This window comes from Canis lupus, chromosome 15, assembly GCF_003254725.2.
Source record: "Canis lupus dingo isolate Sandy chromosome 15, ASM325472v2, whole genome shotgun sequence".
Classification (NCBI taxonomy): Eukaryota; Metazoa; Chordata; class Mammalia; order Carnivora; family Canidae; genus Canis; species Canis lupus.
In genome coordinates this window covers 48,860,948-48,886,356 of record NC_064257.1, presented here as the reverse complement: position 1 = coordinate 48,886,356, position 25,409 = coordinate 48,860,948, and the positions used below count along the sequence as shown (strand labels likewise).

The following is a 25,409-nucleotide window of genomic DNA, read 5'->3' as shown; positions in this document are numbered from 1 at the left end:
CAATTATATAAATACAATGAATGTAAAGATTACATTTGTTATCTTTAGCACAAAATTTTAGTGAGTTCATTAAATGGCAGCTTTTATTATTATTTTCACTACAGCACCAGCAAAAGTTAATACTTTCAAGCTTTAGGATTGTAATAATTCTATTTTATAAAGCAAATATTGGAAATATTTGCCTTTACCTTTTATTTGATAACCCAGTAATAGTACATTATATCTCTGGCAAAATCTAGGGTTGTCTTCCTTCAGAACTACCTGCCAGTGCATGATTTTATATATAAAGTATGTAGTGTAAAATTCCTTCCATGTGGAAACAGACCATAAGATCTATTTAATTTGTAAGAGGGGAGGAGACTTTCTGAGATCTAGAGGTACAGCTTCCTGCTTTACTAGTATCTCAGAGGGATTCATGAGACAGTAGTTGATTACATGTTGTCATTTCCCACTTCTGTTCAACCAACCATTTTGTTGGTTCTTAATTCTGTTATCTTCATGTTTGTTTTTAATTCTAATCAATTTATAATCTAGATACTGCCTTTCATTCATGCTGCTAATTTTCAAACCTAAGAACTTCCTGATTCTTTTATAAAATACTACATTTGCTGGTGGTAATAATAACATGATTGCAAGCTGGTTATTGTTGAATTATGGTAGTTAGCATTTTTGATAACTTTGCTTTAATGTATTAAATTTCAATGTTATTACTTATTGATAATTTTTCTCTAGTTTGGTTCCTTAGTATTAAATTTCAGTGTTATTGATAATTGTTCTCTAATTTGGTTCCATAGTATCCTTATTTTTCTTTAATTTAGTTCTTTAGTGATTATTTGTTAGATGAATGGCAAAGAAGCTATTATTAATACCTTCTTTGAAGTTGAACTTATTTTATTACTTTCTGTATTAGGTGTCAAGGCAGCAGGAGGAACCAGGTCAAGGAATAGTACCAGATGGAGTTAATGGACAAAGAAGGGATTCCAGATCTGCTATGTTTCGTATTCCTGAGTTCAAATGGTCTCAAATGCATCAACGTTTGCTCAACGATCTATTATTTGCAATAGAAACAGATATACAGATGTGGAGAAGGTTTGTCTATATGTTTGTAGACTAAACTTTATTCACACTTTGTGTATAGTCTTTGTTTTTTGTTGTTTTTTTTTTTAAAGAGAGGAATAGAGAATCTTAAGCTCCATGCCCAGTGCAGAACCCAGCATGGGGCTTGATCTCACAACCTTGAGATCATGATCTGAGCCCAAATCTATAGTCAGATGCTTAACTGATTAAGCCGTCCAGGCACCCTGGGTTTTGTTTTCTAAGAAGTTTATATAGTTAACATTTTACAATTAATTTCAGGCATTTGGCAAAAAAGTAGAATATAAATTCTATGGTAGGGTTTATTATCTATTGTAAAAATGAGCTACCCTGTCTGAATTACAAAAACTTGAAAATCAGAGATTTTTTCTTTTAAAAAGCTTGCAAATTTCCTGTAGCATATTTTATAGCATATAATTCACCTAAAGATAGATCTGCCAAAGTGGTTTATTACTAGAAGTACTAAAAAAAAAAAAAATTAGACCTTAAGTATAACATCTAATTCTCCAGTATAGTTTTGGTATAAGACTTCTATATATTTCAGATTATCTGTTGTATGATTTATGATTTTAAAATGCCTAATTGGTTTATTGTTATTTGTGTACTACATTTACACTGTTTGAAAACATTTTATAGCATTATCTAAGAAAATGTTAATAGAAAATTCATTTTTAATAGCACATTTAACACCATTTACCTCTTAATTTTTGCTACATGACTTCTCAATTTTGTTCCCAGTTAAGGATAATTCAACTTTTTGTATACAAGATGAATAGTGTTATATGTGAACTTTTTGTATACAAGATGAATAGTGTTATATGTTTCAGCACTGAAAAGGGGCATGGATAGGATCTCCTGATATGGAATGGTCTGCATCTTCTGAGGAAGTACATCCCCAACATTCCTGCTGCATCATTATCATTACCTCAGCTTTCAAGATGAAGCAAAAGCACCTTCTTATCCTCCCTCCCCTCAAGTAGGCAAACTGATTTCTTTTCTTTGGCTTTATCAGTAAACATCATTTATCTTTGGACAGCCATTCAACAAAGACAGTTATGGACTTCGTGAATAGCAGTGATAATGTCATCTTTGTACACAACACAATTCATCTCATCTCTCAAGTGATGGACAATATGGTCATGGCTTGTGGGGGTATACTGCCATTGCTTTCAGCTGCTACATCGGCTACAGTAAGGACTTTACTATATAAATTAGTGTGAAAACGATTGTTATGCATCTTTCTTGACTAAAAGTTGAATGTGGTGGTTATTATGTATCATAGGTGCTATAATCCAGATGTAACAGGATCTTTTAGTTACCTGAAAGGACCTTAAATCTGTTCTAGGAATGAAAGGACTTCTTAGGAATGAGTCAGCTAGTGAATATGATTGATGGCGGCTCACCCATACATTTCCATTGCCTTCTTTTTAGATGAAAAAGGAAATCATCTGTTGAACTAGATATCTGAGAGCATGACTTTTTATAGAACTTAGTTTTGGGGGAACATATCTAAGAAAACTGGATTTTGATCAGAACGTACATGTAAATGTCAAATTTTCTTCCTTAACAGCACGAGCTGGAGAATATTGAACCTACTCAGGGCCTTTCAATAGAAGCCTCTGTGACATTTTTGCAGAGACTAATCAGCCTTGTGGATGTGCTTATATTTGCAAGCTCTCTTGGCTTTACTGAAATTGAAGCTGAAAAAAATATGTCTTCTGGTGGAATTTTGCGACAGTGTCTCCGACTAGGTGAGATCTTAAAACCCATTAGTTAGGAATTTACTTGAACATTTTTCAATAATCTTGACATATTAGATTGAAAATTATCTTTTACCTGTTGGTGGAAAAATGTGTACTAAACAGTTTGTCATATCCTTTTTTTTAACCTCCAAAGAGTGAGGATTATGTGTGTATTATGCTATAGTAGTAGTTACAAAGTTGTCTAGAAGAAGGACGAGTTTTGAAAAATCTATGTTGATTGTGGTCACTATTACCACTGTTCCTCTGATCTTTGCTCAAAAGTAGTGCTTCACAATTTTTAAGATGATTCATACATAAGAATCACCAGAGGATCTTGTTAAAATGCAGTTATATAGGTCTGAGGTGAGGTCTATAATTGTCTGACAAATCCCAGGTAATGTTGAAATTGTTCTCTTACAAACACACTTGAGTAGCAAGGTTCTAAACAGCATCATTCCAGTACAACCTTTATCAAACTAAGATATGGTAATTTGTTAAAGCAGTTCCTAAAAATATTAAATCTCCTTGTCCTGAAGGCAGTTTTTGCTTAGGTAAAAGTTAAAATACATGACAAGAATTTTTAGTGTCATCAGGGCTTCCTTTGAGTAAAGCAGAACAATTTTTCTCTGTGGAGAAGATTTCTTGTATCTATTTGTAAATAATAACAGTTTGTTAGTGATTTGCTTATTAAATGGAGAAAAGCAATTAGGGAGAAGGGGATGAAGAAATGGAAGCAAAGCCATTAGGAACCATGGCCATGTGAAGATAGATCAGAAATAAGGCATCTGTGGAAATGTTGAAAGTGGAAAATCTAATTAGTTCATGAAATATTTTCCCATTTTTAGCAGAAATAGCTGTTACATAAACAGACTTTTTTGGTGCAACGATTATTTTTACTCAGTACTATTCAAAGCACTTTTAAACTTAGGATGCTCTAATGAACTCGATGTAACTATTTTAGAAATTTGGTGTAAAGCTTTGATTCAAACGGTGAATATGTAAAAGCAAAAACTATCATTTATTGTCTACTGTCATTTTTTATTATAGATTTTCAGTGAGCCAGCAATTATTTTCTTTTATTCATGAGGATATTTGAGATCAGAGAAATAGGAAACTTATTCCATGTCCAAAAGCTATAATTGGTGAAGCTAGAATTTGAATATAGTTTAACTTTCTTTCAGTTTTAACATACTTACTTATATTTTGTTAGTAATATAATTAAAATATTTGACTCTGTTAATTTTGTGTATGCCATTTTATCAACTTTGCCACTTTTCTATAAAGAGTGTGTTTCGGGAATTAAAAGTACATGGCTACACTATCAATATTTCACTGTCCTGAAGCATTAAATTCAGAAATGAGGGAAATACTCTATCTCCCTCATTTTCATAATTCAATCTATCCTAGCACCATGTCTTCTATATACAAGTGAGATTCAGAAAACGACTTGTTCAGGATCTCTTTAATAGAGTATGGTAAGCTTGGTAAATAATCCAAATATTTGATCTCTGGTTTTTTTCATGCTTGTTCTTTCATGAGGTTGGAGGTAAGAAGGCAGTACAGCAACAGTGAGAGTAACTTGTACTACTGAGACTGATGAATGTGGCATGGTTTATAACTTTGTGTATCGATACCAAAACTGGAATTTATGCAACCTGGGACAAAAGTAATACAAAAGTTATTTTCCTAGGCCTGATTTTAATTTTGACAGAGTAGTATTCTATATTCTCTTCTTCCTTTCCTCACTATGTTCCTTCTCTACTTTTCCCTAGTTTTTGTTCTCTTCTTGCAACTTTCTGAATACTTTCCTGTCTCACTTCTTTGTCTGCTAGCCATATAAAGTTTGGTACTTAGAGTCCACAAAGAAGTTTGCTATCTTGTTCCTTTTTTAAAAAAATTTATTTATTCGTGAGAGACACAGAGAGAGGGAGAGAGAGGCAGAGACACAGGCAGAGGGAGAAGCAGGCTCCAGGTAGGGAGCCCGATGTGGGATTCGATCCCCAGTCTCCAGGATCACACCCTGGGCTGACGGTGGCTCTAAACCGCTGAGCCACCCGGGCTGCCCTGCTGTCTTGTTCCTAATTTGCTCTTCTACTCTTGTTCAGTTCAAATGCCCTGAAAGCTACTGATTTGATTGGGAATTGAGATGATTTATATGCAATCAAACAATTCATGATCATTTTTGCATTACCTAATTCATCATTTAAACCTAAAAATTAACCTGATTGGGAGACATAGAGAGAGGTAATTATTTTTTTTTAAACAGGTGATTCATTTAATTTAGCACTTATTTTAAGTTGTTGTAAATGTTACAACCAAATTCTTGAATTTACATAATTCTTTCAGTGGTTAGCAAACAATGCTATTACAGACTCTATAATAGTTTATAATCACATATAACATGAATGCTATAGGATTTATGCTCAGAAAAGATCACCATTTTGAGTATGGTATTTGTGAAAGTCAGAAACAAAGAAAGGTTAGTATTTGGTAGTAATATACTGAAACATCAAATCTTAAAGATTTGGGGATACCATGGCTTACAAACATACTGGTTTCTACTGGATAAAATTATTATTATTTTGAGTATGGTTGACACATTGTTACATTGGTTTCAGGTATACAACTTAGTGAGTTGAAAGGTTTGTATATTAGTCTGTGTCCAGTTACATTGCTATTACAGTATCATTGACTATTTCTTATGTTCTGCTTTTAATTCCCATGACTTACTCATGCCATACGTGGAAGCCTATAAATCTCTCTCTCCCCTTCACCCATTTTGCCCACCTCCTACTACCCTCTCCTCTGGTAACCATCAGTTGTGTTCTTGTTTTCATAGGCCTGATTATGCTTGTTGTTTATTTTTTTCCCTAGATTCCATTTATGAGTGGGATTATATGATATTTGTCTTTCTCAGTTTGACTTATTTCATTTAGCATAATACTAGAGAGATTATTTGGACTGTATATTAATTATAGTCTCTTTTCTGTCCCCACCTTTTATATGGTTTTAATGAAAGCCAGTTAAATGTAGACACTGTAAATATTTTCTATAAATGCTGTACCCTCTATCAGTCTCTATTAAAATCATGCTATAATGATACATAATAAGAAAAACATGCAAATTTTAACTATTTTACTTTAGTGAAGGTGATGGAAGGTTATTATCCTAGAAAGCTCATGGCAGTGTGATTTGCTTTATATTTTTTTCTACCTTTCAGTTCTTCCCTATCTTTTCCTTATTTTTTTTCCTATCTTTTCCTTAATAAAAGATTGTCCTAGCTTAGCTTAAGTGAGATCTAAGAAACATTAGCCTGTTGATTAAGATTCCTGAAATGATTCTCTCTTAGCACTGGTTCCTGATAGAGTAGCTAACAAAGTCAGAAAACAAACAGGTGACAAAGTCATTTGACTAAATGTCCCTGACATTTTAGGGATTTGCTGAAAGTAATCTGTTTCAAGTAAAAGCTTTATGTAAGTCATATTGTGTAGGTGATTTTTATCAGTTTCAAAATCTTAAATAAAATTTTCTTTTCTTGCCCAATCTTCTCCTTAAAATAAACTACAGTGTGTGCAGTGGCAGTAAGGAATTGTTTAGAGTGTCAACAGCATTCACAGCTGAAAGCTAGAGGAGATACAGTCAGAGGCCAGAAAACAATGCATAGCTTGATTCCCATGGGGAAATCTGCAGCGAAGGTAAGCATACAGAATAATTAATTAAATAAAGTGCCTCTTACTTTACGATTAAGATCTTAAATTTATTTGTTCATTTCAACATAAAGTTAAATAAATCTGACAGAGGTTCTAAAATAGTTATTTTAGTCTGTGGACATAGCATTCAAATATTTGTCTTTAAATATACAGTAAAGATTTGCTTATACTTAATCTTGTCTACTTTTCCAAATGTTTACTTTTCTTGTGTCTTTGATACCTTTTCCTTTGAATATGTCAATTTGTATTTCATGTACTTGGTGAGTTAGTGTGCAGTGTGTTTTTTCCTTTATGGCTTCCTTTTGTAACCCACACCTCTATTCCTGTAACCCAAAAAAGAAGAGAGAAGTAAGTAGGAAAAATAAACTGGAAAAAAACAGTGTTACAGTTATTTTTTTTTTTTCTGGTACTTGGAATGCTGTGCTAATTTTTTTTTAAATTTCTGTGTAATGTGTGTATATATATATATATTTGTTGTCTTAAATAGAGTCCAGTGGACATTGTAACTGGTGGTATATCTCCAGTAAGAGATTTTGAGAAGCTCCTACAAGACATGGATATTAATCGGCTTAGGGCAGTTGTCTTCAGAGACATAGTAAGTAACAGTATTTCCTTTCACATACTCTTAACTGATTCATATTTCCTCCTAGGCCCAAAGTATTGAGCATGAGAACTCTTTGTAATATAAAATAGTTGAGTAGATATAAGAAGGACTAGAAACTAATTCTTTTGATAGTGATTTTAGAATCTTAGAATATTGGAAAGTGTTGTTTATATAAAGGGAGTTAATATATCAGAATAATGATGCTAAAAAGAATAATACATTATTACATATTAAGCATTGTAAGTGCTTTACATGTAGGAGGTCCAACGACTTCTTGAGATGAGTACTTTTGTAATTACCATTTTATAAATGAGGAATCTGAGGCACAAAGACCTTTAATAACTTTTTCAAGCTAACAGAGCTAGTAAAAGATAGGATTCCAACTCAGCAGTCTTAAACTCCCGAATCTACACTCTGAAAGTAATGGAATGTTCAAATTCTGAATAGCATATTATTTTTACTGAACATTGGATATTTTTTCCCCTCAAAGGAACAAAATTATGATACAAAGGTATATGATGAAATGGTGTGTAGGGTGGCTTTAATTTTTAAAAAATATTTGTTTTAGTTGATTTTCATATAATGGCACAGTTTCACATACAGATTATAAGATCGTATGAGAGTCTAAAGGTGAAAATAAACATTATTTGTAATCCTACTCATCAGCATTTGTAGTATTATCATTCGTTAATATTTATTGAATACTTAACTGCCTGTTTAGTACAGGATGTTCTGCAAGTTTCTTTTTTTTTTTTGTTTTTTTTTTTTTGCAAGTTTCTTTTTATCAACTTTATAACTTCAATTTTTAATTTTCCCCTCTTCTTTTTATAGAGCTTTAGTCCTCTCGAGTTCTTGACTAAGTTTTATACACATACACATAAACAGTTTGTTAATCGTTATTAGCTATAGTTAATAGTTAATTGAATGCTTACTGCATTTAAGCAAAGAACTGGATGTTCTGTTTCATTTAAGTCATGCAATAATCCTATGAGAAAGAAGTATTAGGTTAAATAATCTCTTTAAGATTACATAAGTAGTGCGATGCCTGGGTGCCTCAGCCATTGAGCATCTACCTTCTGCTCAGGGCGTGATCCTGGGATCCTGGATCCAGTTCCAAGTTCTGCATTGGGCTCCCTTCAGGGAGCCTGCTTCTCCCTCGCCTGTCTCTGCCTCTATTTCTCTCTCTCTGTGTGTCTCTCATGAATAAATAAATAAATCTGGGGATCCCTGGGTGGCGCAGCGGTTTGGCGCCTGCCTTTGGCCCAGGGCGCGATCCTGGAGACCCGGGATCGAATCCCACATCAGGCTCCCGGTGCGTGGAGCCTGCTTCTCCCTCTGCCTGTGTCTCTGCCTCTCTCTCTCTCTCTCTGTGACTATCCTAAATAAATAAATAAAATATTAAAAATAAATAAATAAATAAATAAATAAATCTTAAAAAAAAATTACACAAGTAGTAAGAGGTAGAAGTGGGTTAGGATCTAGGGAATCTGGTTCTTGAAATTTTGATCTTAACCATTAGGTATACTGCCTCCCTAGATCTCCATTTATTTGCTTTTTGGTAGCTGTATCATTCCTTTAATTAAACCATTAACTTGTTTTTTCAGAACCGACTGACTTTGTTCATTTTGGGACCAAATAATGCTGCTGCTTTCTCTCCCCTCTTTTTTCATTGAATCCATTGCCCTATAGCTTTTTCTTATAGCGATCTTTAAAAATCTGTAATAGGTATTAACTCTTTTGCTTTAAATATTCTCTGATGGCTTCCCATAGCACTTAAAATGAAATAAAAGCTCTTCATCCTGGCTCTGTATGATTTGGCTTTTTTGAAACTTTTTTTTTTTTTTAAGTTTTATTTATTCACAAGAGACACACAGAGGCAGAGACTCAGGCAGAGGGAGAAGCAGGTTCCCTGTGGGGAGCCCGATGTGGGACTCGATCCCAGGACCCCAGGATCACCGACCTGAGCCAAAGGCAGCTGCTCAACCACTGAGCCACCCAGGTGCCCCTTTTTGGGACTTTTAAACAAGTTTTTATATTATGTGGTTTGGAGAGAGGTAGAATGTCTCCTATATTTAACATGTGTTTCTGAAAGTAATAAATAATCAAAAAAAAATTTTTATAATAAAGTTTTACAATCACCTTGTAGAAGTTGTAGAAAAAAGACCATGTTTCCCAGACTCTGTCCCAGAGATTTTTTTTCCACAAAGTTTGATGAAAAAGGAAATGACCTTAGATTGACAATGTAAAGAAGCTATTACCCTGAGGGTTAAGTGCTAAACTTTTTAATCACTCTAATCTGAATTCACATTTGCCTTTAGGTAAATTATTTCTCTAGGCCTCATCTTGTTCAGAGGGGTTAATGAAATGTGTTTGAAGTATGTAGGATAGTCCCTGATCCATTTTAAGTTTTCAGTAAGTGACAGCTACAATTAAAAACAAATTTATTTTGGGATTTAGGACCTAAACATATGGATCTATTGGATATTTCTTATTGGACAGAAATCAGGCTTACACTATGAATTTTATACTGTAATAAGTAAATATTGAACATATTAAAGGGTTAAATAAATATTTAGGGGTAAATGATTTGTAATAGATTAAGAAGTTAAGATCATGGGGCACCTAAGTGTGTCAGTCAGTTGAATGTCTGACTCTTGATTTCTGCTCAGGTCAGGATCTCAGGGTCATTAGTTCGAGCCCCGCCTTCCTGCTCCACTCTCAGTGCAGAATCTGCTTGTCTCTCTCCCTCCTCTCCTCCCCCTCCTCTTGCTTGCTCTCTTTCAAACAAGCAAACAAACAAACAAACAAATAAATCTTTAAAAAAAGATCAAGTAAGTTTTTTGCCCACATTTTAATGTTAATATCATTAGCAACAGTTATTATAATAGTGTTAGGATTGTGTGACAGCAGAACACAGGAGTGTCTAGAAAAAAAGAATGGTTAATAAAAAAGGGAAAATGTGCATTTATCTTTTCCATCAAGACTAATAAGGTCTTGCATATGAGCCAAAGGGTACCATAGATTCTTATCAGATTTCAAATACTTCTAATATTTGCATCAAGTGGAAATGTTCAGGTAGAGCAATGATATCTCCTTATTTCCCAGAAATTATGTCAAATGCATTTAGTTTCATTTGCACCATTAGTTGATATTTATTTATCTGTTCAGCAACAGTCTCTGTTTCCCTTATCCTAGGTTTATCTGTTACTCAAGGTACCTTTAGTTTTCAGAATTCGATGGACAAGTTTGATTTTTCCCTTTAAATTATTTTGAAATGTTATCAGAATAGTGATATGTGCAGGGTCCCTTTGAAGATGGAGATTTTGACTAGATGAAAGAGGTCATCGGTGCAGACATGTGGGTAATCTGTAGAGCTAAGATGAAGCCCTGGTCTCTTGTAGAGGTCAGTCTAGTTTGTCCTTTTCTTTCTGGAAGACACTGTATTTTCAATTTTAGACACTTGATTGTACTATTTAAAATAGTCCTGAGAATTCCTTTGGGATCCTGTTCTGTATTTGATTACCTCACTTTTTTTTTCCCGAATGATTGTCTTTTAGGAAAATTGATAATTGTGATTTTTTAATACATGTTTTAATTCTTATGATTAGAAGTCAAAATAATTATTCATATATAATGATACTTTCTCATTTGATTAATCTTACAAGGTATATTGGACCATTGTCTTCAGACTGAGTTACTTAATTTAAAAAACAAACCAAGTTCTCTCTACATATTTCACGAGCATAAAGCCTCTCATTTATAGGCATTTTTCCAAAAGTCTTTGCCTAATCTTTACTGAGGTGAATTTATTATTTTCTGCATATATTGAAAGATTTATGGACATGTTTTATACTTAAATGTTGTCATATGAAATAAGCTTGGTACCTCTTATTTAATAGTGGCATGATCAACTACTTTTATTTTTCCCTAGGAGGATAGCAAACAAGCTCAGTTTTTAGCGTTGGCAGTTGTATACTTTATCTCTGTTCTTATGGTCTCAAAGTACAGAGACATTTTGGAACCCCAAAATGAAAGACGTAACCAGTCATTTAAGGAAACTGGTAGTGAAAGTGGGAATTTATCACTTCCTGGTAAGTTTCTGTATCTTATTCTCTATCATCCAAAATTCAAGTAAAACATTTCCTAATAGGGGTACCTGGTTGGCTTCGTAGTTGAGTGTCTGTCTGCCTTTGGCTCAAGTCATGAAACCTGGGTCCTTGGAATTGAGTGCCCTGCAGGGAGCCTGCTTCTTCCTATGCCTATGTCTCTGCCTCTCTCTGTGTCTCTCATGAGTAAATAAATAAAATCTTAAAAAAACTCCAAAAAACTATTACTTAATAATTAAAATACTGATTCTGGAATTTAAATGCATTTATGTATGAAGTGAGATTGTACATTTTTTAAATTAACAACTAAATATTTTAATTTAAGTACCATGTATTTAATTCCAATTGGGAGATGATACTTCTTTTTAAATTAAAACATAATTAAGAAAATGTTATCCTTTACAAGTAAAGGATAACATTTTTGTTTGCTTTGGCATTTATTGTAAAGGATAAATAATACATATTCTTTCTAAGAGATTTGTTAACAAAAAACTGTAATAGAAGTGATAGAAGTAGTTATAGAAGTAGGTGCAGGTTATAGTTGTGTATTTAGAGAAGCAGCTATTACAGTTGTAGCAGTAGCTACCACTTTGTGGAAGTGATTTATTTATTTAATAAACATTCATTCAGTACCTGGGAGGTACTTGGGTATATTCATGAACAAAAGAGGAAAAAAATTTCTTCCCTCTGGAGTTTATAGTCTAGTGAGAGGAGATAGAAAAGAAGTACATGTAATAAATTGTATAGTGTTTTAGAAGATAAAATCCAACAGAAAAAAATATCAAGAATGACCAGGAGAAATGGACTGTGAAATTGTTATTCTAAGGAAAATGAAGAATTATTTGAAGGTTTTTGAGAGAGGAGTTACAATTGACTTAAGTTTTTAAAAGTAACAGTTGGGATTCTGTATGAAGAATATACTCTAGAGAGCAAGGAAAAAAAATCAGTGTTTTAGTTAATGTACTGCTGTGTAACATACTACCTTGAAGCTCAGTGGCTAAAATGATAACTGTTTTAGTCTTGTTATCATGATTCTGTGAATGTGGTTTGGACAGGGCACAGTGGGGATAATTCATCCGTGCTCTAAATGGTGTTTGCTGTGGCCTGAGATGCCTTTTCCACTCATATATCTACTGCTAGGATGGCTCAAGAATTGAGGCTGACTGACTTGAAATGGCTCAGCTGGACATATATGTCTGAGGCTTTGGCACTTGTTCTCAGCTGAAATTCTTTGGTGTTCCTCCGTTAGTTTGGAGGGCCTATATCTTTTCATGTAGTCTCTGTACATGTTCTCTTCTGCAAGAGAGCCAGCTTGCTTACACAGGTGTCAGGTGTTCAGTGATCCTGAGAAATGCACAAGTTGCCAGACCTTTGTAACAGCTGGTCACAGAACTGGCCCACTGCCACATTCTGTTGATAAAACTAAGTGAAGCTCAGCCCACATTCAAGGGGATGGATACCAGGAGGCATGGGCCAAAAGGATTGTTAATATAACAGTTTCACACAACCCAGTGGGAGGATATTGCAATAATCCAGGAAAGAATGGATTTTGTGATGGACTAGGGTGGTAGCTATAGAGTTGGTGAGCAGTAGTCAGATTCTGGATACATTTTGATGGTAGAACAGAATTTAAAATACTGGATATGTGAAAGATGGAATGTCATCAAGAAGGATTATAAGGTGCAGTTGGACAGAAGGGGAAACATTTTTGGGAAAGATAAATTCAGTTTTCAACATGTTGAGTTTGAGATATCTTTTAGACATAGAAGATGTAGAATAGGCACTTAAAAATAAGTCTGACTTTTTTTTGGTTAATATAGTAGTATTTTAAAACTTTAAGAGTGAATGAGATCACTAAGGGAATAAATGTTGATAGGGAGGGTAAGTGCTAAGTCCCTCCAACTCAAGAAATAAGGGAGAAAAATAAGTGAAGGAAATTAAGAAGGAACAACCAGTGAGGTAATAGATCAAAAACCAGAAGAGTATGATGTCCTGTTAGCCAAGTGAAAAAAAGTATTACTAGGTTGGAAGGAATGGTCATTTGCTGCTGCTGTGTCAAATGCTATTAGGACCAAGAACTGACCATTGGAGTTAGCAAGATGGAGCATTTTTGTTGGAATGCAGTGAATGCCTAATTAGAGGGAATGAAAGAGGGAATAGATGGTGTTCCTTGTTGAACTACATGTTAAAGATTATCGAATTACTCTTGCATAATAAGAGGGATAACATGTGTTTTAGCAAGTAGAAACTGTGTTTGAGGTAGAAATCTTAGAATTATTGTCCAAAGAAGTGACAATGTATAAAGGCACATTTTCTGTGCCTTTGAAGTCCAAAACATTGTCCTATGTTCAGCAGATTGCAAGTAATTTGATGTATGAAGTGTGATGGCAAGAGTAGCAAGAGATAAAGTTGTTGACCACCTACTACTTGCTGGGGATTGCTGTGGGCACAGGCATTGTTATAGGTACTGGACATGAAGTGTTAAAGAGGACAAATTCCCTGCCTTGGTTAAGTTTACATTCTAGCGACTTCTATTATTGAAGTCTTGTATTTTATCCTAACGATTTTGGAGTTTTTCTTGTAGGCCAATGGCTTTCAACCTTGTGTTACTATCTGTTGGTATGTCATACTCAGTTTGATGGGTTTTTCTCAGTTATCATTTATTATTTTTATATTTCTCATCATTTTATTAAAGCATCTATTTTGATTACAGGCATATTAATGCAATATATTATATAGTTCCTGTAGTTTATTTTTCCCTTTTAGAACATGCTGTATATTTCATAATTTAAAATAGTAGATGGTGGGTGATGGGGATTAAGGAGTACACTTGTTGTGATGAGCACAGGGTCACAGGGGTAATACATGGAGGTGTTGAATCACTACATTGCACACCTGAAACTTAATATAACACTGTATGTCAACTAGCTAAAATTAAAATAAAAACTTGAAAAATTAAAAAAAATAGTAGATGGCTGTTAAGACTGAATGTACCCTTTAAAAATTGGTTCTAAAATTTTTTTGTTCTTAACTTTTCTTGTTTCTGGATAAGGTGTAGAAAATACACCATCAGCATTCAGCCCGTTAACACCAGCATCAGTGGAAGAATCTGAGAGCACATCATCTACTCGAAGGAGGGACTCAGGCCTTGGGGAAGAAACAGCTGTAGGCTTAGGAAACAGTGTGGATGTAGTTCCTCCTGTAACACCTCCAAGTGTCAGTGCAGGCCCAGACGCAATCAGTGAGGCACTGTGCACTCTTTCTTTAGAAGTCAATAAATCTCAGGAAACCAAAAATGATGGAGGAAATGAGTTGGATAACAAGGCTGCACCATCAGTTCCAGTTTCAAAAAATGTCAATGTGAAGGACATTCTTCGAAGCTTGGTTAATATACCAGGAGATGGAGTCACAGTGGATCCTGCCCTTCTGCCACCAGCCTGCCTTGGAGCTCTTGGTGACCTGTCTGTTGAACAACCTGTGCAGTTCAGATCTTTTGATAGGTACTATAAATAGTCTTTTGTATTGATCTGCTTATATTTATAAATTCTAAATACTTAAAAGGTTAACAGGAATTTAACTGCTAAATTTTGTAGCTTCAACATTAGAAAGGGATGTTTTGATTTAGTTTATAAAAATTAAAAGGATATTTTTGTTGTATAAAAGGTTTGTAGGTAGGCAACAAGGTATTTAAATTTTTATTTTTCATCCTACCAATAAGATGGTTTAAAAATAATTTTAATATTACATTTGCAAGTTACAATGTAAATAGTTTTGTTTGTTATAGGTTAGAAATCACCTCTACTTAAAAATGGCTACTTTTTACTCTTTTGCTACCAGTACTGTCAGCCTTTGTGGAGGAAAAAAAAAAAGTGGGAATCTGTGGATTCCAGTAGACTCAGGAATTCAACAAGGTGCTTAGAGCTTGAGAGCTTGAGAAAACTGATTATAGATTCTTGACTTTATTGGTTCTGCTGCCTAATAAATCTTTTGCTAATGTACCTGAAAAATTTTTTTATATGTTCTAAAACTTTGTGAAATTCTGCCTATAAGACATGTATGTATTGAGCTATTACTTTCAAACATCAATATTTTTATTGGGATATAAGCTCTAACTTAAAGAGAAGTTGCCAATTAAAAGAACTTTTGTTTTTCTGGAGTCATTTGAAAGGAACTTGACCCAACAGTCCATCCCTTTGAATATTTCATTGTATATTTTCTACATAACCACAATACATTAGTTGAAATAAGGAAATCAATGCTGATGTAATACTATCTTTTAATCTTCAAACATCTTTAAGCTTCACTGATTGTCTTAATCATACCTTTATAGTGGAAGGATCCAGTTCAGAATTCTGTGTTGTATTTTGTTGTGTCTTTTTATTCTCCTTTAATCTGGAAGAACAGTTATTTAGTCTTTCTTAAATTTTATTATCTTGACATTAGAAAATGATAGCCCAGCTGTTTTTGTAGAATGTCCCTCAGGGGCAGCCCCGGTGGCGCAGCGGTTTAGATCCTGGAGTCCCGGGATCTAGTCCCACGTCAGGCTCTCTGCATGGAGCCTGCTTCTCCCTCTGCCTGTGTCTCTGCCTCTCTCTCTCTCTCTCTCTCTCTCTCTCTCTGCATCTCTATGAATAAATAAATAAAATCTTAAAAAAATTAAAAAATAAAAGAATGTCCCTCAGGTTAGATTTGTCTAATATTTCCTTAGAATTTTATTCAAGTTAATGCATTTTTGTCAGGGAAATTGTGGAGGGGGCTCTTTTTCTTCTTGTTGTATTCTAACAGGTGGCACATATGATTTTATTTTACTACTGCTGATGTTCATTCTCATCATTTATTAATGTGGTATTTTCTAGATTTCTCCACTGTTAAAGTATTTCTTATAAAGCAATATCATCCTGATCAAATGAATTTAGTTCATTATATGGCTTTATGATTTCCTATTTTATTCAGTATGTTATAATCTATTGTTGTGATTGTTACTCTTTATGTTGATGCTCAGATTGTATCTGATTTGGCCAGTGAAATTCCTTCAAGTTGGCTTCTGTTTTCTTTTGACACATCCTCATCATAATTTTCTGCTGTTTTATTTCTTTATGTCTTCTCTTTTCCTCTCATCTAGTTTTCTACTTGAGACTTGCTGTGGGTTGGAACATGAGGTGTCTAAGCTGATAAAAATTGTTTATAGTAATTAAGATGCTCTGAAAGAACACAGGGAATATATAATTTTAGTGGAGAGTCTTTTAGTCATCATCCTTTGTCCTCTTGTTCTCTCTACCTCTGTTTAAAGATGAGGTCAGTGTACTGGAGTGATGAGATTGATGAAGTCTAAATTCTAGCGAAATAGCATCTTGGTATATTTATATTGTTACATTACAGGTATAGTGGCTGCTCACTTCAGTCTTTTTTTTAAAATGGGCTTTATAATATAGGAATTAAATTTTTGACTCTAGAAATCAGACAAAACTGAGTTTGAGTTCTGGCTCTATCACTTATTAGTAAACTTGGACTAGTTCTCTCATTGAGCTTCAGTTTCCTTATCCTTCAATTGTGTGACACAGTTAAAGACAAAAGACAAAGTAGAACACTATTGATGTGAAATGATATTGAAGATATATTAATCTCTAACACTTAGCATGAAGAAATCACTCGATAAATGTGAACTTAGCTGTCACACTTAGTAAGACATTTTGTCATTGCTGCATTCTGTTGTGTGTGTGTATGTAGAGATACTAAATGTTTGGGAATACATATTACAGATAAAAGGGTTATGTATTCCTAGTATATGTGTGTGTGTATATAAAATGTTAACAAACAAATTGACTAATCTGCTAGAAAAATTAGCAAATAAAGGAGCGGGTAGTTCATATATAAGGAAATAAATACTGTTAATATGCAAATGTAAAGGCAGTTTGTATCACTAATAATGAAGGAAATAAAAATTTAAATAACCATGAGAAAAAAAAATAACCATGAGATAGTTTCTTTGATTAAATTAGCAAAGATTTAAAAGATGATACCTAGTGTTACTGAGGGTACGAAGAAACACATTGTCGAAAGGTCATGTTAATACAATGTATTTGAGGGAAAACTGGCAGTATTAATTAAAATTTAAAATATGTAAATATAATTTTAGAAATTAATACAGAAGATACACACAAGTATAACTTTTTTTTTCTGGAGAAATGTCATAGTTAAGCTAATACTATTAAGCTCTTAAGCTGTGAAGTTCTAATCTAAAAGCATTTTTTAGTTAAAATTGATACTATTTTTTATTCTTTACAGATGACGAAAACTTAGGCACAGGGAAATTAAGTAGGTAGTTAAGCTCTTATGCTAGTAAATGTTGGAAGTTAAGTTTTGAAGCATGGATGACTGACTCTAGACCTTGTCATTTGGTGGTGTTATGCATCATAGTTACCAATCTATGAAAGATTGGTTCCATATGCTATTTTCTACACATACAGGAATTAGTATGTAGCCATTAAAGTGAGAAAAGCAGAACATTATGTATTGGTGTAAAATGATACTGTAGATACATTATTAAATGAAAAAGTGGTATACAAAATAGTTTGGAATTTATGATCTTTTAAAAAAAATAGATGTATCTGTTCATATATGCCTCAAAATGTATATTTAAAACTGTTCATAGCAATGGCTGTATTTTGAGAGTGGGAAGAGATATAAATAGTTTTTAAGATATTCTTAATTTTGGTAATTTGCTTAAATGTTTATTACTCTTAGATGAGTAGCCAAATACTTAGTGAGGGTAGATTTGTAAATTTAATATATCTTATTAATCTAGTCAGAGAATTTCCTTATAAATGTCCCAAATTTTAGTGAGTGGGTTATGAACTTATTTAGGGAAACAATGCCTCAGTAATACATATTAAGGAGTTTATTAAAATAGAATACAGGAGAATTTCTGTGTTAATATTTTTCAGGATGTTATTTGGAACTTATATGTCTGGTATGCACTTAATGTATTGTCCGATGGCAAGCAAAATGCTCTGTTTCCACACCCCCCGCTCTTTTTCTTAGCAAGAGACACCTTTTGAAAAACTATTCTCGCACAGGCTTAGGCCAGTGGAATATCTTTGGGAATTTCAAAGCATCCCTCTGATCATGTATTTATCTCTGGAATGCTGTGTCAGAAATCACAACTCTCCTCATATCTTAAGAATTATCAACTCTCAAGCAATAGCTGGAAAGTTTAGAGTAACAGCTACATGAGTGGGACCTTGCTGAAAGGCTGCCAGGTTGTGAGCCTTTGTGGATGGCAAGGTGTTTGTGTTCATTCCCATGCCAAAGTTCTTGCTCTTATCTAATTTGAAGATCCTCTCTGGTGATTAGTGGATGCCAGGGATTTATCTTGATAAAGTTCAAGGGCTTGTCTGGCTTTTCAATTAGATCCTTAGGGAGTAAAGTGCTAGGCTTAAAATGCTCTTTTCTCCTTTAGTGAACTATTTGCATGATAAATAAAATAGCGTTTATGTGAAAGTTTATGATATTTGAAACTGATATGGTTCTGAAATGGAACTTCTGAACTGTAGTGATTTGGAAGACATTGTTGCTCTTTGTTGTGACTAAATAAAACTTTACAGAAATCTTTGTTGTTCATATTAAAAAAAAAATGCCAACAGTGTTTACACTTTCTGTATGTGGAATGTTAGGAAACTTTGTCATCTGTAAAATGGAGATGATAATACGTAGTTCTTAATTCATGGATTGTTATAAATAACAATAACAAATATATTCTAAGTATAGTGCTTCACAGGTACTTATTATTCATTAAAGTCAGTGAGTTTGTAAAGAAAATTATAGTACGTGGGGTACCTGGGTGGCTCAGTTGCTTAAGTATTGGTCTCTTGATTTTGCTCAGGTTATGATCTCAGGGTCCTAAGATTGAGCCCTGGGTCAGGCTCTGCACTTGGCAGGGAGTCTGCTTCTCTCCCTGTCCCTCTGTCCCTCCCCCTTCATGCATGCATGAATGTGTGCACTCTCTTTTTCTCTCTCCCTAAAGATAAATAAATGTTTAAGTCTTTAAAAAAATGATAATATGTAAAATTTTATATCTTAATATTTGGTTTTTAATTGACAATTTGGAAAATTGCTTATAAAGCTAAAAGACATATCTGCCTTACAAATTCTTCATGCCAGAAAGTTTGAAGTGCTTTTTGTTAAAGTTGATGGCAGATACTAAAAATCTAGTTATTTGCTTCTTAAGTATTAACAAAGGATTTCAGTAAGTCTCTTACATAGAAACTTAAGCTGTTAACAAAGCCAGAAATATCCCTAGCACATTTCTTGGCATGTAGGATCTCAAACTTGTGTCAAATGTGTGTTGCGTTTTCTTTGTGTTTTCCAAAGTATTTTAGAAAGTTTTGAAATAATAGTCCTTTCATGATCATTCTTGAGTAGTGGTAAAGATAAATTTCTGCAGGTTTTTTTTTTTTTTTAAACTGTAGGTAGGACATGCTTTATTAGTTTACGATAGCTTACAGATCGCCTTTATTGAAAGCTTTAATTTTTTACATGGAACCCTTATGACAATGGAAACAGTAAAGGAAAATATCCTGAAATCTATCTGCTGCTTTTTTTTTTTTGTCCTTTAATTTGGATCATTACGACTTTGAATTTTCTTTATTTTTATATGGTCCAAAGCTGAAGCATTATTAGTTATTTTGCTTTCTCAGTATTGATTTGAATCAGCCAAAGAATTTGGAAATTGATTAATTTTCTTTCTCTATTAAGTACATAAGTAGGCTAAAAAATTGAAAACTTTATCCATTTGTGAGCATATGTATTTTTTATTTTGGTAGTAATACATGCATAATTTAATATCTTGGAAATCTTTATTACTGCTTCTTGTAGACGATTATACTATAGGATTGTGTTTAAATGTTAAAATGAGGGCAGCCCAGGTGGCTCAGTGGTTTAGCGCTGCCTGCAGCTCAGGGTATGATCCTGGAGGCCTGGGATCAAGTCTTGTGTCGGGCTCCCTGCATGCAGCCTGCTTCTTCCTCTGCTTGTGTCTCTGCCTCTCTCTCTCTCTCTGTCTCTCATGAATAAATAAATCTTTTAAAAAAATGTTAAAATGATTGTGGTAATGGTTGCACAACTCTGTGAACATACCAAAAACCATTAATTGGTTTTGTACAATGTGTGAATTATATCTCAGTAAAACTTAAGAAAAAGGTCAATATGAGAAAACAGTTCAAATTGGAGGCTCCTGTTTAGACAAACCTGGAATTGTAGGGCCTTTACTTTGACAAGTTACTTTACCATCTGAGCTTTACTATTTTAACTTTTAAAGTGAAGGTAATATGTATGTTAGGACTACTTGGAGAATTAGGTAATAATTCTTGGCATATTGTCAGTTTATTTTTTTTATTTATTTTTTTGTCAGTTTAAATCATAGCTATTAATTTATAAATTTATAAAATAGGATCACGTGAGAACACAAAAAATAGTGTATTACGAGCTTTGACTTGAAGATTCTGGGGAGGCTTATCTTTAAGAAAGGTTTTGAAAGATGAGAAGGAAGAGATTACTGGCTAGCAGGGCTAAGAAAGCTGCATCCTAGCTGAGGAATAGTATATGCAAAGGGTCAGAGTTGTAAAATGCTGTATATGCTGAGGAACCATAAGAGCATACAGCAGAAGTGTATGAGGAATGCTAGATAAAATGTAGGTACCTGCACTTTGGATGTATTAGGAATGAGAATATGAGGAAGATCTTAGAAAATATTTACTGAACTATAATAAAGAATAAGTATACATGATTGATAACATTATTAATGATAGTAGTTTAAAGGGTTAGAAATGAGATCAAGTTTTTGTTACTTTTAATTAACCATGTTGTCTTTGACAAATAGTGATTGTGTATACTAAGGAACATTTGTAGTAAATTTACCAGTTTTGCAATGTTTTGTTGTGAAAACATTCAGAGAAGTTGAAAGAATTCTACAATGAATGCCCATAAACCCATCACTGAGATACTGCAATTAACCTTTCATTCTATTTGCTTCATCATATGATTCTTCATATACCCTTCCCTCTATCCATCAGTCTTATTTTTTGTGTGTGTTTCAACAGACATTGGTTCACTTCATAAACATTTCAGTATGCAGATCTTTTAACTAGAGTTCAGTATAGTTTTTTTTTAAGGTAAAATGTACATACATTGAATGGCACCAATCTTAAGTGTACCATTTGATGAGTTTTGACAACTTTGTACACCTGTGTAAACCAAATCCTCAATCAAGACATCAGTCTTGAAAGTTCCCTCTTGCTACTTCCCAGCTAGAGGAAATTATTCTTTGATCTTCTTCTACCATAGGTTAGTTAGGCCTTTTCTAGAACTTCATGTAAAAGGAAATATAAAATTTATGTTCCTTTGTATAAGGTTTTCTTCACTCAACATAATGCTTTTGAAATTCACCTATGTTATGTTTATCAACAGTTTCTTTTAATTGCTAGTATTGTTTCATTGTATGAACATATCACTCATTTTTGGAAGGATTCTGAGCTATATCTATTTTTGGCTATTAGATAAGGCTTCTTGTACATAATTTTTGTGAGCATAAGTTATCTTGGGGAAATTCCTAAGAGTTGGCTGGTACATTGGGTAGTTTTAGGTCTTAAATTTCAATTATGGAAAAAATATTTTCAGTTTTCTATATTTTCAGTTTTCTAGTATCATTTTCTGTTGCTCATTTCAGTGATTATTATATTAGTGAACTAGACCTTGCTAGTTCTTTCTTTTGTGAACAAATAAGAGAGTAAATTCTGCACAGCACTCCTCCCTCTAAAACAGATTGCTAGGGTATGTACCTAGAGATTTTCTTAAACAATAGGCTAATGAATTTCTGCCTTGAGTAGGAAATGCATAATAATAAATGTAATTTTTTTTGTATTATTTTGAGTGTACCCTTAGTGTGCACACATGGGAGTGCATGTGTGTGCCTACACAAACATATATGGTCATATTTACTCCCTGTAAAGTCAGTAATCTTCATCTGATATAAGCTACCATGATTTAAGCACACCATTTTGGATTGAGGGCTCAGGTGGCTGTTGCTTCTATTTTTTAGTGTATAGTTAACATCGGCAGTCACCCTTATAATGATGTGACACCAGCTACCCCCAAGTACATTGAATAAGCCATGCCTAACAGAAGAGAACTTGATTTAATTGGCAACAGTGTTTGCCGTCACATGATAGGCACTGAAGTAAAACAGAACCTATTTCGCTGCTTTGTATTATCTTTCTTTAGTATAACAACAAAAACAAAGTGTATTTTTAAGGTACTGGAATTACATAATTTCCACTTTTGAATACATTTATTTGGATCAAGTATCTAAGTAACTTTATTTAGAAACTGAATACTTTAAAGCTGTTAAGGGAATACTTGAAGCTTGCAGTTACAATATTGTCAACAAAAGATGTGATTAAATAAATTGAATGTTGAAGACTTTAGGCTTATGGTTAACACCAGGTAATTAAAAGTAAGCACTGCTGTGGGAGTGCATTATATATCAGCTGTCCTCTTTACCTCATTAACTGGGTTTTTGCATGTTTATGGAGCTAACTTCAATTAAAAATGCCTTTTAGTTATGCCTAATAAGGTCCTTTAGTTACTATTTTGGTATAAAGTATTACACTTTAATTGAAATTGGTTTATCATAAATACCTATGTTTGAATAATAGACAAAATAAATAAATTTGATTATTTGGAAATTTTTGCATCTAGCTTTTATACCTATGCATTGTTTTTTTCTATATAATATTAACAAAAGATAGTCTTTGGGGATTAAAAGGAAAAAATTAGATTATATACATGTTAAAAATAGTTTATCTGCATTTTCTTTTTTACCTTAGATTTCTAAGGTTTTGTGATTTCAAATTAGTGGTGCTTAAAATCCATGTAGAAACATGTTGTTTTCTGCTTCAATTCTGAGGTTAAGAAAAAGTTAATTACTTTTCCACTTGAGTGCCAAAATCCCTTTTTTATATACCTTTGCTTATATTTTATTTAAGTTGGATGATTAAAGATGATCATAAGTTTAAAGAATATTATATAGTAATTGTAAGTTCAAATGTTATAATGAATTCTTTTATTTCCATAGGATATTGTTTTTATTCTAAAACATTGAAATGCAGGTAAATATGAACACCATTGGAAAGATTTCTTATTGAGAGAATATTCTAAATTGTACATCAAAATAGAAATAAATTCTAAAAGGAAGTTAATTTCTTTCTGTTTTGAAATTAATGTAATTAACTTGAATGATCCTTTGTATTTTAAAATCTATTTACTTTCTTTAATACAGAAGTGTCATCATTTCAACAAAAAAATCAGCAGTCTTACCTTCTACACTTACTACAAGTCTACCTACAAATGCTGTCAGTGTGGTTTCTTCAGTAGATTCAACCCAAACCTCAGATGGAGGAGGAGAATCACCTGGTGAGTTAGTTATTAATGATTTGAACAAAAAAAGTTTGTAAATCCCACTTTTGCAAAGTTGAGAATTTTTGATTAGTTATTTTGTTAGGCTTATTATAAATCATTATGCATTTATATTATGATGTTAATTGTTTCATAATTTTCTGAATAAATTTGAGTAGTATCAAATTGTAACAAATTTCAATATTTTCTTAAACATCATAATTTTTCTTAATGTTTAGTGATAAGAGGAAATGTTCACAGCTGGTTAAGTAAAAAAATATGTACAATACATAACATGTAATCATAGGTATGTGTAGTATATACATCTTTTATATATGGGAAAAGCTAGGAATAGTATTCTGAAGTTTTTGATTATTTCCATGTGGCTGAACTACTGGCAATTTTGATTTTTTAAGTTTCGTGTTAGTTTCTTTTTCAAAATTTTGTCAGTAATGTTGTATTAGGTTTATGCTTTGGAAAAAATAGTTATTGAAAAAAAACTTCTACTTGAAAACCAAAATCTATAGTAGTAGTATTATGTGTGCTGTGTTGCCTTTTATTTTATTAAAAATTAAAAAGACCATATATACCTTATATTTTAGATCAGTTTTAGGTTGTAGGAAAATTGAATGGCCAGTACAGAGTTCCATGTACTATCTCAGCATTTCCTATTCTCATTGCTCCCCATTCCCTATTACTAACATCTTACAATAGTGTGGTATGTTATATTTTTTCATCATTGTTTTAGTGAGAAAATATAAAAGAAAATAAGTGTAGAACTCTACCAGATTTTTCCATTATACTCAGATGCTTTCATTTTACTTTGGAGAAGAAACAATTTGGGAATCTCTGTTGGATGGATGCAAATTTCTGTTATTTCACCCCATCCAAAATCCTTAAAAAAATCAGCTATGATTTTTTTTTTTTTCTAGAGCTGGGAAAAAGATGGAGGTACTTATAGCTATGAAACTGTATGCCATCTTTTAAACTCAGTATTAGTGAATTTCTAATAACTTCCCAGAGCAAATGTAGTAAGTTTTAGAGGATTGCAGTATACTGAGTAAAATGTTTTCCTCTTATTTTGAATATATTGCCCTTTAATTTCAGTTTATGAGATAAGGTAATTAAAACAACCCTCTGATTGCTTTTAAATGTATTTTTCAAAATTTAAATCATGCAGTCATTAGAAGAGATAAGAAACAGAAATGTGAGAGGTATACGGGCAACATTGGATATAAATTTATTTCTGAAACATTATAATTTTTTCCAGTAAGTCCATTATTATAAAAACTCATCCTGAAGAACCATATGCAGATTTACAAAATAATTTGCTATTTTGAGGACTATTCATTTATTGTGAAACCCTCACAAACCTCTGTATCCACCGTTTTCCCCCATTATTTAAATTTTAAAAAATTTCCAGTGGTGATAATTCTCAGTTTTCAGGTTCTCCCATTTTGTGCTAGAATTGTTAGCTCTTTCTCCCCAAAATCCCTTAATTAAAAAAAAAATAAGTTCCTCATTAAGTTATTTCAAATCTTCTTCCTGTTGATGGTCTTTATTTTTATCATTTGTTTTTCATAACTGTTCCCTTTCCTCTTTCACTGTGCTCTTGTTGTTTTTATATGATGTCTCCATTTTACTTTATTCCTCTTCCATTCCATTAATTGCCTTACTACCTTGATAAGGGAAATCTAAGTCA

General features: G+C 33.0%; 1 protein-coding gene across 13 annotated transcripts in view; it reads left to right on the top strand.

Moving 5' to 3' along the window:
* Nucleotides 1-25,409, top strand: part of LRBA (LPS responsive beige-like anchor protein) — a 728,875-nt gene that overhangs the window by 179,160 nt on the left and 524,306 nt on the right. For all 13 annotated transcript variants that reach the window (XM_025439493.3, XM_025439495.3, XM_025439499.3 and 10 more), the window contains 8 exons: nt 911-1,089; nt 2,132-2,285; nt 2,666-2,846; nt 6,405-6,532; nt 7,035-7,142; nt 11,083-11,242; nt 14,310-14,757; nt 23,592-23,725. In XM_025439493.3, coding sequence (XP_025295278.1) covers nt 911-1,089; nt 2,132-2,285; nt 2,666-2,846; nt 6,405-6,532; nt 7,035-7,142; nt 11,083-11,242; nt 14,310-14,757; nt 23,592-23,725 — 1,492 coding nt within the window. The remainder of the gene's footprint in view (nt 1-910; nt 1,090-2,131; nt 2,286-2,665; nt 2,847-6,404; nt 6,533-7,034; nt 7,143-11,082; nt 11,243-14,309; nt 14,758-23,591; nt 23,726-25,409) is intronic.